At 33.9% G+C, this 15,629-nt stretch overlaps 1 protein-coding gene across 9 annotated transcripts in view; it reads left to right on the plus strand.

Annotated features, from left to right (window-relative positions):
* The window catches only part of LOC101961113 (protein nucleotidyltransferase YdiU-like), a 39,926-nt gene that overhangs the window by 1,641 nt on the left and 22,656 nt on the right, over positions 1 to 15,629 (plus strand). For 8 of the 9 annotated variants that reach the window (XR_013426690.1, XR_013426692.1, XR_013426691.1 and 5 more), the window contains exons 2-10: positions 3,104 to 3,222; positions 3,849 to 3,977; positions 8,305 to 8,369; positions 8,449 to 8,505; positions 8,595 to 8,693; positions 8,862 to 8,929; positions 12,321 to 12,408; positions 14,258 to 14,327; positions 15,053 to 15,125. Coding sequence is in view for 6 of the 9 variants with exons in the window: in XM_078023272.1 (XP_077879398.1) it covers positions 3,104 to 3,222; positions 3,849 to 3,977; positions 8,305 to 8,369; positions 8,449 to 8,505; positions 8,595 to 8,693; positions 8,862 to 8,929; positions 12,321 to 12,408; positions 14,258 to 14,327; positions 15,053 to 15,125 (768 nt within the window). In the remaining 3 variants the exon portion in view is untranslated. The remainder of the gene's footprint in view (positions 1 to 3,103; positions 3,223 to 3,848; positions 3,978 to 8,304; positions 8,370 to 8,448; positions 8,506 to 8,594; positions 8,694 to 8,861; positions 8,930 to 12,320; positions 12,409 to 14,257; positions 14,328 to 15,052; positions 15,126 to 15,629) is intronic. The other variant, XM_078023276.1, reaches the window with a different exon arrangement.

The raw sequence follows: 15,629 nt of genomic DNA on the forward strand, positions 1-15,629 counted from the left end.
TGGTAGTTCTTTTGGCCCAACTAAGCCATCCATCAGTTTAGGTGGTCAAAAACTGAGCTGTGCAGGTAACTGCTAAAGAACAGATTTATCTTGTGCAGAGTCTAGAAATAATTTCGTTGTGGTTTTTTTTTTTTTTTTAACTGAAGCAAATGAAACTACCAGTACTTATGGATTAAAATGGATGAAGTGGGTCGTTGGAAATATTTTCAAAGTTGTCATTTCAATGTTGGAGCGTTGGCTGCACTTCAAGACATTTTCTTGCCATATTAATGGCACTGTTCAAAACATTACCTAAGGCAGGTTTTATACAAAGAAGGGATTATAAACATAATACTGTGTGTTACCATTTTTTGTTGTTTGGTTTGGTTTGGTACCAGGGATTGAACTCAGGGGGACTTAATCACTGAGCCACATTCCCAGCCCTCTCTTGAATTTTGTTTAGAGACAGGGTCTCCCTGAGTTGCTTCATGAGTCATTAAATTGCTGAGGCTGACTGTGAGATCCTCCTGCCTTAGCTTCCCAAGCTGCTGGGATTATAGGCAGGTACCACGTTGCCCAGCTGTTATGATGTTTTGATATATAGTACTGCATAAAATATCTCTTCCAGATGTTATTAGATAAAAGATCAATGGACTATCAACATGATTCTGGCAAGAGTATTTATTGAGAGAAAAAGTTCAAACAGTTACACTGAAAGATTAGCAGATTGTTTTCCTCTGTGCCAGGTCTAAACCCAGAGCCTCTTCATGGTAGGCAAGTGCTGTACCATTCCCAGCCCTTCTCTGAGATTTTTAGTATGACAGATTACTCTATTTAAGTGTCACAGAGTGAGAGATCAGACTTCACTGTTCTGAGGCCAGTGGTCACCTTGTCAAAATGTGCTCTATTTGGTACATATCATAACTGCTAAAAAATCATTCCATGTTGCTCATGCTTTATTAATATGTTAATGCATCATAAAGGAGAGTGCATTAATTATATAATTTAGTCAATTTACACTCAGGCTCTTCTGAAAGAAGAAAATAGACTGTTAAATTTTCTACTCTTGATTGTCAGGTTTTCTGAGATTATCTGTTTTTATTGTGCATGTTGGGGATTGAGCTACATCTCATCTCCAAATCAACTATTTTTTGGTTGACTACCCACGTGCTCCCCCATGAGTCAACATGTACTTAAAGAAAAAATATAAAGAACTAACTCTGGGCCCTATTTTCCTGACTTTATTGCTCATGTGAGGAAGACAGAAACATTATTACTCTTATTGTTGTTACAAGCAACATGTACTTAAGCTAGGCTTGGATGGAATAAATTGGAGTTATTCCAAACAGTTGAGCAAATTGTTCTTACACCACTCTTCTCTACTGATTTGAAATATCATTTTCTCTATATAGGAAATCCTTTTTTATTCTATTCACTTTTAAAAAAATTTCTATATAGGAAATTCTATTATAACATTTTCTTTATATAGGAAATTTGGTTATAACTTTGGGTTGTTTTTGTGCTTTTCATTTCAGTTCCATTGATTTTGTTTTTATTTTTTGGACAAAAATACTTCTAGAATTTTTGAAAAATTTTTTTAGTTGTAGATGGACACAATACCTTTATTTATTTATTTCTATGTGGTGCTGAGGATTGAACCCACACGTGCGAGGCTCTACTACTGAGCTATGGCCCCAGCCCTAGAATATTTAATATGATAAGCAAATTAATTTCTCTTACTTAAAAACATCTCTCCTGTTTCTTTTTCCAGGTTTGCAATTTATCTGCTTTTTTTTTTTAAAAAAAAAACTCCTACTAGAATTTTTATTAGATTCCTATTTGTTTATTAAATAATTTGGTGACACATTTTGACTATAAGCTCTATCTGGAAACATTGATTTTTGTGCCCCTTAGTCTGATTGATTAATTGATTGATTGATTGATTTCATTGTGGTACTGGAGATTGAATCCAGGGCCTACTACATGCCAGACAAGTAATGTACCACTGAGCTGTAACCCCTTTCCTTATGACTTTATTAACATGCTAACTCTCTTCTTCTATTTTTTGTTTTAGTTGCTTTGGATTAGGAAAACAGATGAAGAATTTAAGAATTTTTCTAAAATAAGAATAAATATATTCTTGAGTATCCAAAGCAAGTTCAAAACTCTCTTCTTTCACAGCTTCTTAGTGTAGTACATGTGCTTTATTGCATGAACTTTACGAAACAGTTTGTCAGTTGGTTTTAGGAGCAATTTTACACTTTTATCCTTCTGAGCAGGCATGAATCAAATGTTTCAGGGTTTGTAGTGGGATCCAGAACAAGTTTGTACATTTATTAAACCATGTGTTTCCTGCTCTTAGAGTTATTTATGTATATATGTGTTTCTTTTGATTATTTTGAGTTTCCTAAGGACAGAATTCATATGATTAAGTGTATAATATATTTTGGTTCTTTTGAGTTGACTAATGTAGTAATGCCACTCACCTTCACTTTATTTATTTCTATTACTTATAAACATGTTGTATATCCTTCTTGTCTCCCAAAATGAAAATCTTTATAGACAGAATATGTGTCTTGTTTTAAACATTTTCTACTTCCCATCTTCTTGGACAGATCCATATATAGGTTGAGTATCCCTTATCTAAAATGTTTGGAACTAGGAGTAGTTCAGATTTTGTAATTTTTTTTTCAGCTCTTGGAATGTTTGCATGTTCATGATGAAATACCTTTGGGATGGAACCCAAATCTAAATGCAAAATTCATTTATGTTTCATATGCCCTCATACATGTTGTCTGAGACAATTCTATAAATATTTTTAGTGTGCCTGCATTTTAATTGTGACTGTCACATGAAATCAGATCTGGAATCATCTTGTGGCATCATGTAGGTGCTCAGAAAGTTTAGGATTTTGGATCTTCAGATTAGGGATGCTCGCCCTGTACATAACGTGAATATTGGATAATGTTGAAAATGATAAAATAGTTTTCTGAATAAAAATATGAAGAAAATAGTAGTTTAGGTAGGCATTTTGAAGAACCATAGTTTTTCAAAAGAATATTTATGCTGTGTATGCAGCAAATGAGAACAATAAAAAGGGTTTTGTTTTGTTTTGTTTTGACAGCTGTGTTGCCAGTTGATCCTGTTCAGGAAAATTATGTTCGTAAAGTGAAAAACTGTATTTTTTCAATTGCCTTCCCTACTCCCTTCAAATCAAGAGTACTTCTTGCAGCAGTCTCAAAGGTTAGGCTTTATTTTTTTCTTACCACAAATACTTAGCTCACTAAAACATTTGTCTAACAAAGTATAAAAATTGTTCTGAGTTTTTATTGTTAATCTATTGATAACTTTTTATATTTAAAGCTCAGAAACCTGGAAAATATCATTCTTAGAGCTCACTTTTCAATACTTGTTCCTGGAGCATAGTATTCAGCTTTATCCTGAAGTTATCTTACAAGAAAGATATGCATATGTGGAAAAGAGGAAAACGAGTTAAATTTTTATTTTACATAACTTTTAGAAATTATCTCTAGTAACAAATTCTAAATTATTCTCTCATGATACAAATGTATTTGATATAAAAATAGGGCATTTACTTTTTTCTAGTTCTTTGAAAGAATATGTGCTAGGAAAAATATTATTTTTTGATGCATCACAGGAAATCCATGAAAATTTTAGAACTATCTCATAGAACTAATTTTCTGCAAATAGCATAAATAATCATAGAAAGTCTGGTATATCTCTTATAAAAATGTAATGTATTTTTGGAAGAAGTCTATTCTTGTAATTTTCTTCTATTAGGTCTCTTTTCTTAAAAATTATTCAAAGATTACTTAGGTTTGTAAGAAGACTTTTTTCCCCTGCCTCAGGAAGTTCTAGAAGATATTTTGGATCTTGATGTTTCTGTATCAGAAACGGATGATTTTATCCAGCTTGTTAGTGGTGGAAAGATAGTATCTGGATCTGTTCCATTGGCTCACCGATATGGTGGCCACCAGGTAAGAGTACAACATCATTTCCTGTATGTAAATAGAAACATTTGTTTGAAACGCTATAAATTATTTAAATTATTTTCTCTAATATTATGATATTGAGGGTTCAACAAGATGTTTGTAGAAGAATGTCATCATAAGATGCATATGTTGGGGCTGGGGTTGGGCTCAGTGGTAGATTGCTTGCCTAGAACATAGGAGGCACTGGGTTTGATCTTTAGCACCACATAAAAATAAATAAGTAAAATAAAGGTGTTGTGTCCACAATTAAAAATTTAAAAATTAGGGCTGGGGTTGTGGCTCAGTGGTAGAGCGCTCGCCTCGCACGTGCAAGACCCTGGGTTCGATCCTTAGCACCACATAAAAAAATAATAATAATAAACAAGTGAAATAAAGGTGTTGTGTCCAACTACAATTTAAAAAAATAAAAAAAATAAAAAATTTAAAAGATACATATGTCATAAGCGAAAAATCTGAATATATAACCAAAGAATATAAAGAGAGAGCAAACAAGTATATAAAAAGATATTCAATGTCATATCATTAGGGAATTGCAAATCAGAACAAGATATTAGAATGGCAAAAAATAAATGCTAGTGAGGATGTGAAACAATAGAAACTCTCATTCATTGCTGTGGGAATGCAAAATAGTACAGTGACTTTAGAAGATAGCTTAGTAGTTTCTTTAAAAAGCTAAACTTCTACCATATGATACAGCAGTTATACTCCTTGGCATTTGAGTTGAAATGCGTTTAACTTTATGTCCACACAGAAACATGCACATACATTGCATAGTAGCTCTATTCATAATTGCTTAAACTTGGAAGCAACTAAGTTTTCCTTTAGTAGATGAATGGATAAATAACCTATGGTGTGTCCTGACAATGAAATAGTATTCTGCATTAAAACAAAATGAGCTATTAATTAAAAGTCATGGGGAAACTTAAATGTATATTACTAAGTGAACAAAGCCCATCTGAAAAGGTTAAGCTCTGTATGATTCTAACTTTATGACACTCTGGAAAAGGCAAAATTATGGAGATAGTAAAAAGATCAGTGGTTGACAGGTTAGGAGGAGGAAAGGATGAATAAGCAGAGCATGAAGGACTGTTAAATCAATTAAATTATTATTTTCGATATTATAATGGTGGCTACACATCATTACACATTTGTCCAAACCCATGGAAAATATGACACCAAGAATGAATTCTAAACTATGGACTTTGGACAATAGTGAGATGCCAATGGGTATCGTTGTGGTGGAGTATGTTGATAATAGAGAGGATACACATGGAGTGGGGAAGGGGTGTATGGAAAATCCCTGTACTTTCCTAATTTTGCTGTCAGACTAAAATTGCTCTGAAAAATAAAGTATTTTAAAAGGGGGGATTATGGGAGAGAAGTTAGAGCCTGATCTTTTTAAATAGGGGGTGGAGGATAGTTCAGTGGTAGGTTGCCTAGCACTTGCCAGGCCCTGAGTCTGATTCCTAGCATCAAAAAAACCAAACAAACAGAAAAATTTAAAAACGAAGCTTTTAAAAATGGAATTGAGAAAACTGGGTCAGCACAAATATAAAATTCACATGACTTTTTACTAGAGAACTCGGTGCAATATTGGCAATGGATTTAAGCAAAGCCAAGTAGCACAATGTGTCAGTATAAAAGTCTCAGGAGGACAAACATTATAATTTTGCGAGAGTAGCTGTAAATCAGAGTAGTAGAACTGCTAGAAAGACAATAAATAAGGAAATAAAGATTCATTGGAGGGTGTAATAGATGCTGTAGCAATAAGGAAATAATTAAGGCACACTGTAACAATGAAGCAAGATGTTGAGAGAAGTTCAGGGCATGGTGTCTAAATAAGAACAGATAAAAAAATGCAGGACTAGTTGAAATTTCTGTCTTTTTCTGTAGGCTAAACACAATGAAATACTGCCTGTTTATTTAGGGGCTATTTTTGTAATGATGATTTTAATTAGAGAATAATTTTTGGAATCAGCACTAATGTATAACAGTAATAGTATAAGGATTAAATTAGGAAATTATGAAAAGTGCTTACATATGAACTTACAGAACAGTAGTTATGAGATCAAGCTCTGGTTTGTTGGGTTAATGAATTCCTTTCTTCTTTAAAGGCTCATAAACTAAGAAGCAAGGTAACTTAAACCATTAGAATTAGAAAGAATTTTTTTTAGATTTATTTTTTAGTTATAATTTGACATAATACCTTTATTTTATTTATTTATTTTTATGTAGTGCTGAGGATCGAAACCAGGACTCACAGGTAGTAGGCAAGCACTCTACTGCTGAGCCACAACCCCAGCCCAGAATTAGAGAGGATTTTTAAGGGTCATCTGTGATGCACCTCAGTTTGTTGATCTTGAAAGATCATTCCAGAAGCTGGGAGAAATGAGCCAGCAAAGAAATCTGCCAAGTTTTATTGAACACACCATTTTATAGACATACTACAGGGTTTGTTATTTTGTTTTCAAGGAATAACAACGTTTTACTAAACTGTGTTTCTCAGTTGAGAAACTTCTGTACTAAACAATCCTTTGGTCTTTTCTAGCAGGAATGTCAAGGCTCAAAAAGTAATCTTGTGTGGATTAAATTTATTTGAAATTGTTTTATCCATTGCTTACATATACTGCCAAAGTACAAAAACAAAACTCAAGCTCTGTGGAATTTCATTAAAGCATTCTTTTTGTGGGTTTTTCTTTTTTGTAGTATAATAGGTAGACTAGTAAATTAAAACTTTTATCAATTTCATGTTGATGTTATAGATATTTGTTTATAAGAATGTCTTTGCCACTCTGAACTTTAGTTTAAATTTATTTCTCTTTTAATGATGGAAAACTAACTTCCTGGTATCCTGATTTCCTTCCTAGCACTGAATTAATCATTCTTTGTCCTTTTCACTCATGGAGTGGAATATACTTAAGTATTGTTCACTTTGGAACCTTTCCAGATGATGGTGAGAGCACCTCTCAGACTTGTAGTCTTATGGATACTCAGAATTTGTGGTGGTCTCTTCCTGGTGAGGATGACAAAATAGTGGATGAATTTTTCTCAATTCTGGAACTTTAAGTATCATTTGAATATTCCATAGCTGTTTTTAGAACTTCCTGTGTGTGCTGGGAACTATAATGGTGAATGAAATCTGTCCCTTTCCCTCAAATGGCAGTAGTTTATGGAAGATGATAGATAAATAATAAACTTCAGGAACATCAGGGTAGTGATTTGGGCAAGTATAGGAGTTACAGGAGCTTATAGGACCACCTTGTTAGTCTGCAAAGTCAGAGATGACTCTTGTGGAGTAACATCTATGTTGAAAATGGAATATTGTCTATATTAGCAAATGATTGTTGGCCATAATAATTATTACTGTCTTATGGACACTGGCAAATGTCAGACATTGTACAAGTTACTTCTCATATATTAGTGTTCATTCTAGCAGCAACATGACAAGGGTTATCCCATTTTACAGAAATGTAAGGTCAGTCATGGGCTGAACAACCATATATGAATTTTAACAAAAAAATTTGAGAAAAGTAATCATCCAAGTTCAGAACAATTTTTTTAGGTATAAGTATAATCATGATTTTGTATTGTAGACGTATAATATAGGAATAGTCTGTTAATAAATTGCTCCTAGTTCTCTCTTTCTCTCTTTGTCATAGACACACACACACACACACACACACACACACACATACATACACACACACACACACACACACACTCAGATATATATATTTTTGGTCCTGGGGATTGAACCCAGGGCCTTCCTTGTACATGCTCTACCACTGAGCTACATGTGCAACCCTAGTTTATATTCTCTAACTAAATAAATCAGTTCTAAGTGTTCTACACTACCAAATTTAATCTGAGTTCTAGATGATAAAATAATTATGTTTTTTAATGTTTTTATTAATGTGTTATAGTTACATATAATAGTGGAATTTATTTTGACATATTCATATGTGCATATAATATAATTTGTTTCATTTCAATCCCCAATATTTTCCCTTTCCCTTTCTTCCTCCCTTCCCCTGGACCCCTTCCTCTACTTTATTGGTCTTCCCTCTATTAATATATTGTTTTTTAAATTGGTGCTTTATATACTTATATAAGAATGAATTGGTTTAAATTTGTATTTTTTAAAGTGAATTTCACTTGTTTTATTGATTGAATTTATTTTCACCATTATTGCAGTTGTAATTTTAAGTTATTATTTCTAGAAATAGAACACTTTAAATGACTTTGACTATAAAAATTATTATCAAAGCTTTAAAGATAATATGCATGAATAATTTTCCTTTCCCTCTTTTAGTTTGGGATGTGGGCAGATCAGCTTGGAGATGGAAGAGCTCACCTTATTGGAACTTACACGAACAGGTACCACATTTTTTCTTATATAATAGCTTATTTATTATATTTGAACCTAAATCTTCTAATATGTAAATTTTTTTTGAAGACAGGGTGAAAAATGGGAGCTCCAGTTAAAAGGCTCGGGAAAGACCCCATATTCCCGGTATAGTTTGATAATACGTTTAGACATCTAAGTAAGAATTATGTTGTCTTAATTAAAAATGAAATTCTTTTAAATTGTATTTCCTATAGAAATGGTGATGGTAGAGCAGTACTTCGTTCCTCAGTGAGAGAATTTCTGTGTAGTGAGGCTATGCACTACCTTGGAATTCCAACTAGCAGGGCTGTAAGGTAATTCCTTTTTCCTTCAAGTAACTTTCAGGACTGCATCATATTATCTCCAGAAATGTGTTAGGAAAATAGAGCAGATAAATCTCTGAGAATATGATCTCTTATAGTTTCTTGTCACTTAAGGTATTTCTTGATTGCAGATGAATGTTTGGGTTCTGTTTGTTTCAGCCTGGTTGTAAGTGATGATGAAGTATGGCGAGATCAGTTCTACAATGGAAATATTACGAAAGAACGAGGTAATTGTTTTTAGAATACTTACAGAAAACTGAACTAACTTCTTTAAGATCAACAGTTATTGGACATCTTTGTGGTCACCTTAAAAACAACCCATGGTTCTTCAAGATATAATTTCAGCATTGCAGTATCAGAATAGAGTAGCCTTTCCTGTATCCTTATATCACCAACCCATTCATTTCTGAGGCAAACATCTGGGAAGTGAACAAAAAATGTTTAGGAATAGCTGGGAAAAATGTTACAAAGCCAATACAGGAAGGTTCTTACATTTTATTCCCAGGAGAGCCCCACAGATCTTTCCATGGAGCCTGATTTCTCTGATTTTATGTTCTTTATCAATAAGCTGAATTTTCTTTTTCTTTTGCATTTAGTAGTTTAGAAATAAAAACTAGAGAGGGGAGTGAGAAAGTATGCTGTAGAGGTAGACTGCATATTTAGAGAGGCCAAAGAGACTGAGAGAGATTTGACTGAATCTTTGGGGAAGAGAGGAGACCTAAAAATTAATAATTAACATTTAAGAGCTTAAAAGTGAAGCTATCAAGAACTACTGACAGTCCGTTGTGCTTTAGTGGGTCTTATGGATATCACTGTGTTTGTCATGGACTGCATTCTTTCTGATGTTCATAGTGATTCACTAGGAGTACCTTTTATGTACTTTGTACTTAGTGCATGATGCATATTTTGGTCTGTGGTGCTATAACAAAACATTTTAGACTGGCTAATTCATAAACAATAGAAATTTTATTACACACAGTTCTGGAGGCTGAGAAGTTCAAGATGAATTTTCTAGCAGACTCTGTGACTGATGAGGGTTCTCTGCTTCATGGCACTTTCTTACTATGTCTTCAAATGATAGAAAGGGAAGGCAGATCTCTGGAGGCTCTTTTATAGAGGCATGAATCCCATTCATGAGGACTGAGCCCCCATGACTTAATAGCCTTCCAAAACCCCACCTCCTTGGTGATTAGATTTCACATCTGAATTTTAGTAGGATACAAACTTTCAGACTATTGCAATACATTTTTAAAATTTTTTTTAGTTGTGGATGGACACAATACTTTTATTTTTTAAAAATTTACTTTTTAGTTATAGGTAGACATAATATCTTTATTTTATTTTTATGTGGTGCTGAGGATTAAACCCAGTGCCTCACATATATTAGGTAAGCGTCCTACCACTGAGCTACAACCCCAACCCCTGCAATACATTTTTATAAGATCTTCCTAAAAAAACAGTCCCATAAAAGTATTCATACATAAAGGAATTAAGGATTATTTATCTTGCAGCATCTTTCTTTCTCTTTTTATGTCATTGGAGCAAAATGATACTATTGTACATAGGCTGCTAGCAAGTATTCTTGTCTTATTTTAAAATATATTTTTACATGTTGACAGACTTTTATTTTATTCATTTATTTATATGAAATGCTGAGAATTGAACCCAGGCCTCACATACACTAGGCTCTACCATTGAGCCACAACTCCAGCTTCCTGTTTTTATCTTCTTGTTCATGAGGATTGGATATGAAATTCAAACCACAGACTTTTAGAATGATTAGTACAGTGCTATTTACTTTTGTGGCTGTGACTTATATACATTGTTTATTTGAATTTTGAGCCACAATCTTAATGGTTTCAAATGATCCCAAGAATTTCTTCTATTAGTCCATTAAGATAATTTCCATATTTAAGTCTTTACATAAATACAGATACTTTGCTGGGTGAGGTGGTGCAGGCCTGTGATCCCAGCTGCTCAGGAGGCAGGGGCAGGAGGATTGCGAGTTCAAAGCCAGCCTCAGCAGTAGAGAGGTGCTGAGCAACTCATTGAGACCCTGTCTCTAAATAAAATACAAAATAGGGCTGGGAATGTGGCTTAGTAATTGAGTGTCCTTAAGTTCAATCCCCAGTACCCATACCCCCCCCCCAAATACAGATACTTTGATAGTACTTTTATCCTAATATTTGCCCAGGAACCACTGTTACATAGCAAGCTTAGTATACTGGACAAGAAAAAGGATATATGAAAACTGGAACTGGCTCTACAGAAACTAGCTTTGTGACTTAGGCAAGTTACTTAAACATTCTGCCCCTTAGTTTCTTCACCTAATATTAAGAGGTTAGATTTAATGATACTTCTAGTGCTAAATTCAGTGATTCAATGACTATCATTAAGGAGACAGAGTAATTTTTTGAGTTTTTCCTAGAGGTTTTTACATAGTTTTTGTTAAAAAGTGAAAATAAATATCCAGATTAGTATTGTGAATAAGTGTTGACCCTCGATAAGGCATTCAACTCAGAAAAACTACGCTTTCTGTGTTTACCACTGGACTAAACTCTAGTGGGTACAAAATTAATAAGTATGCCATAGTCCCTGGTCTTAAGAAACTCAGAGTCTTTGTAGACAAAAGGCTTAAACTCATGGAACAAATTATAATAAAAAAGAGAGAGGTCAATAAAAGGGGGATCAGTTGAGTTTTATAGAGGAAGTGGGAATTGATCCTGAGCATAAGGTTAGGTAGGAGTTTGTTTAGTAAAGAGAGAAGAAGGAGTGCGGTATGTGGAAGAGGGGAGACCAGCATAGGCAAAGGCCAAAGACCAAAGAGGTAGCAATGAGCCTGGTAGTCTACTGAAGGGAGGACAGCACAACAGAACAGGGCTTGCTTCACTCTAGCATAGACTTCACCTTGACAGCTAACCATGTAAACTACAGCATTTCTTATAGAAAGAAACATGGATTCTGTCTACTAATTATATTACATCCATAATCAAAACAGAAGAAGGCAATAGAAGGCTAAAAAGACCAAATGCATAGATTTATTTTATTTCTTCAGTATATTTTTAAGTTAGAACATACGTAAGATTCTTTGTTAGAGTTAATTCTCAATTAATTACAGGTCTGGGAGGCACTTATAATGACCTAAGCAAAATAAATGATGTATTAATTCCTTACTTCAGGATGAGATACAGGGAAAGGGCCACAATTGATGAATCAGTGGAGAATCTGTAGTTTGCAGATAACAACCACTTCTCAGCCTTTAGCTATGCTGTTTCTAAAAGCTTAGTGGATCTAAGCATTCTGAGAAAAACTGGAGACCATTCATGCAGTAGACATTAGTTACTTTTTTGGTAAATTAAGTGGTTTTCTTCTTTCTTTTATTAACATTTAATTTTCAGGCAAACATTTTGCTATTATTAACATAGCTTAACTTAGTTTTTTTAAAATATATATTTTAAATTGTAAACGGACACACTACCTTTATTTTATTTATTTATCTTTATGTAGTACTGAGGATCAAACCTAGGATCTCACACATGCTAGATAATCACTCTACCACTGAATTACAACCCCAGCCCTTAATATAGTTTTCAGCTAAAATAAATGTTTCTTTTTAAGGTGCAGTAGTGCTTCGTGCTGCGAAATCATGGTTTAGAATCGGATCATTAGAAATTTTGGCTCATTATGGTGAGCTGGATTTATTGAGGTTAGAAAATTGCTTTTTATTTTATTGAGCAGTAAATAACTATAAAAATGTACATATTGAAGGTATACAGTGTGATGTTTTGACCTATGTATACATTGTGAAATGATTACCACAACCAAGCTCATTAATATATTCATCTTCTCACAGTTACTTTGTTTGTATGTGTGTGATGAAAATACTTAATATCTACTCCAAATTTCAGGTGTACATTATATTATTATTAACCTTGGTCTGTACATGAGGTCCACAGAACTTATTTATGTTATTACAAAAACTCTGTACCCTTTGACTAGCATCTCCTCATTTCCCCCAGTCCCTGCCCCTGGTAACTGCCATTCTGTTCTCTACTTCTATTAAGTCCACTTTAGATTCCACATGAAAATGTGATGATTTGTTTTTCTGTGCCTGCCTTGTTTCACTTAAGTCTTCCAAGTTTATCCATGTTGTTGCTAAAGCTAAGAAAATTACATTTTAAAAAATGGTACAAAAATATTGGGGAAATGCTAATTTATGTGCTGAGAAATTAAATATTTTCCTATAAGTAAAGCCAAGAACTTTAATTAACAATGTGTGTGTGTGTGTGTGTGTGTGTGTGTGACTGCATGTCAAACTCAGAGCCCCATGTCTGCTAGGCAAACACCACTGAGCTACACTCTCAGCCCTCAGTTAATAACTATTTTTAACTCTTGCTATGTGCCAAATACCTTGTGAGGTTTCTAGGAAGTTAAAAAAAAAAAAAAAGAAGAAGGATAACAACCAGTAGTCCCTTTTCTCAAGGTATTTTTATGTAATATGCAACCTGGGTTATAGCTGAGGGTCTTCATGCCACCTAGAGCCATGGGGCAAGTAACTGAAACTCCCCAATTCTGCAGCCTCCACAAATCCATAGCTCTCCTCCAATGCTAGGATTCCTGGGTGCACCTCTCTCACATCTGTTCCTTCACACAATGAAGTTCAGCCCTCCAACAGCACAGACAAGCAACAGTCCACATTTACACAGAGTCTTTAGGACAGGGTGCATCTTCCTGAAGATTTCTGTTGGGGAGCCAGAGGAGAAGTTGTTTCAGCTTCCATCATTCTCTTTTGTCTTAGTGCCTACTGTGTCTGTGTACACAAAACTCCATCTTATTAAAGCAAACTTAGCTAGATGTTACTTCAGACAAAAATATTTCCTCCTTTAAGAGGAATTCTGTTTCCATGTTAATACAAATCTGTTTTAAAAAATCATTAAAAATGCACCAGAAAAATTTTGCTAGACCCTTTGTATCATTTGGAATGTAGATCTCATATTGTAGTTATTGGTGTAGGAAATCCAGAAAAAAAAAAAAGAAGGAAATGAGTCATCAGCATTTATTATGATTGTTTTGATTCTCTCTCTCTCTCTCTCTTTTAACAAATGTTTACTGAGTTTATGGTCGTCCTGCTGTTGAATAGAGTTGTCTATTTTCACTGGGCATTGTTTCTAACCATCTATTTACTTTTGGGGGTGACTACTGTTTGGATTCTCCATGCTTGTCAGCTTTTCATCGCTGTGACCAAAATACCTGTCATGAAAAATTTAGAGGAGGAGAAGTTTATTTTGGCTCATGGTTTCAAAGGTTTAGTCCATGGTTGACTAAGTGCATTGCTCTGGGCCCAAGGTGAGGCAGAATATCATGGTGAAAGGAGGAGGTGCAGGAGTGCTAAATATTGGAGAAATATTTTTCTTTTTCCAGTTTTGAGTAAAAGCTTACAGTTTTTAAAATTTAAGGTTGATATAATGAATTCATAAATGCTGAGAGTGGATTTAGGTGCTTGGATATGCAGTACTGTATTATAAGGAAGATTGACAATATATCTTTCTCCCCAGGACACTATTAGATTTCATTATACAGGAACATTTTCCCTCAATAGATGTCAAAGAACCTAATAGATATGTGGTAAGTTTGACTCCTTTTTCCCTCATTGGCCCACCAATGTTAGATATTATAACTTACAAAAGTAAAGCTGGGAAAGGAAGTATAGATCACTTTGAACATTTTGTTAGAGGAAAAGAAGATGAACCACATTATAGACAAGACAGTTGTTTTGTTTGAAAGCTGCCTAGAAAAGAGCAGGTGTGTCTACATCCTGACTATGTATGTTATTTTTTTTGAGTGGCATTTATAATTTGATCACATATTTTCTTCCCTCACACATTAGGTGTATAGATATTTCTATAGTAATAGCTAAAAAGCAAACCCAATACATAATAAGAAAACATGGTTTCCCATTCTTTTGGAAGGTTTTTGATCTTCATAGCCCTTTTCATTCTTTCAACAGTTACAGAATAGGGAATTCTGTTATTTTTCTTGGTGACATTGCAAAATTTAGTAACTCCCAATGCTTTAATCGAACTTTCTTATAAATTCTATTTAACTTTTCTTCTTGCTCATGGAGAATGTTAACCATAATATCTGAGGCTCTTAAATATATTATTTCTGGATGAATAATTTTACTTTCTTCTGTTTTAATGATATGTATGTATTTCTGTTCTTCAGTTACCTTCTGATCCATGTTTGAATTCTTCCCATGTTCTCCTTGAAGATGTACATTATCTTAAGTATCATAAAAGATTATGCCATATGCTATAGAAAACCTGAAAAACTCCTGAATTTTATTTTAGGATTTTTTTTCTACTGTGGTATTTGAGACAGCACAACTTATTGCCTTATGGATGTCTGTTGGCTTTGCTCATGGTAAGTTATCTATTGCATTTTTCTGATGGGAAAGTAGAATTAATTTTTTAAGTAAAAATTGTATTTTTATATAGTTAAAAATATTCCTGTGTTCCAGCAGCTCAGGAGACTGAGACAGGATAACTGCAAGTTCAAGGCCAGCCTTAGCAACCTAGAAAGGCCTTAAGCAACTTACTGAGACCCTGTCTCAAAATTAAAATTAAAAAAAGGCTGGGAATATGGCTTAGTGCCTAGAACCCACTCCTCCCCACTACTCTGGTTCAATCCCTGGTAACAAAAAACAAACAAACAAACAAATAAATAAATAAAAATAAAGAAGAAGAAAAAATTCTTGTGGATGAGCTTAACGTTTACTTGCTTTTAGCAAGCAACAGAGAAAGATTTTTTCATGTTTAAAATGATTTTGAATGGAACAGTAATCACAAAATAGGACAAGGTTACTTGTAAAGCCTTCCAACCTCAAGGTTATAATGTGTATCAGTATGGATTATGCCTAGAGTTCTT

The sequence above is a fragment of the Ictidomys tridecemlineatus genome, chromosome 10, assembly GCF_052094955.1.
Source record: "Ictidomys tridecemlineatus isolate mIctTri1 chromosome 10, mIctTri1.hap1, whole genome shotgun sequence".
NCBI lineage: Eukaryota > Metazoa > Chordata > Mammalia > Rodentia > Sciuridae > Ictidomys > Ictidomys tridecemlineatus.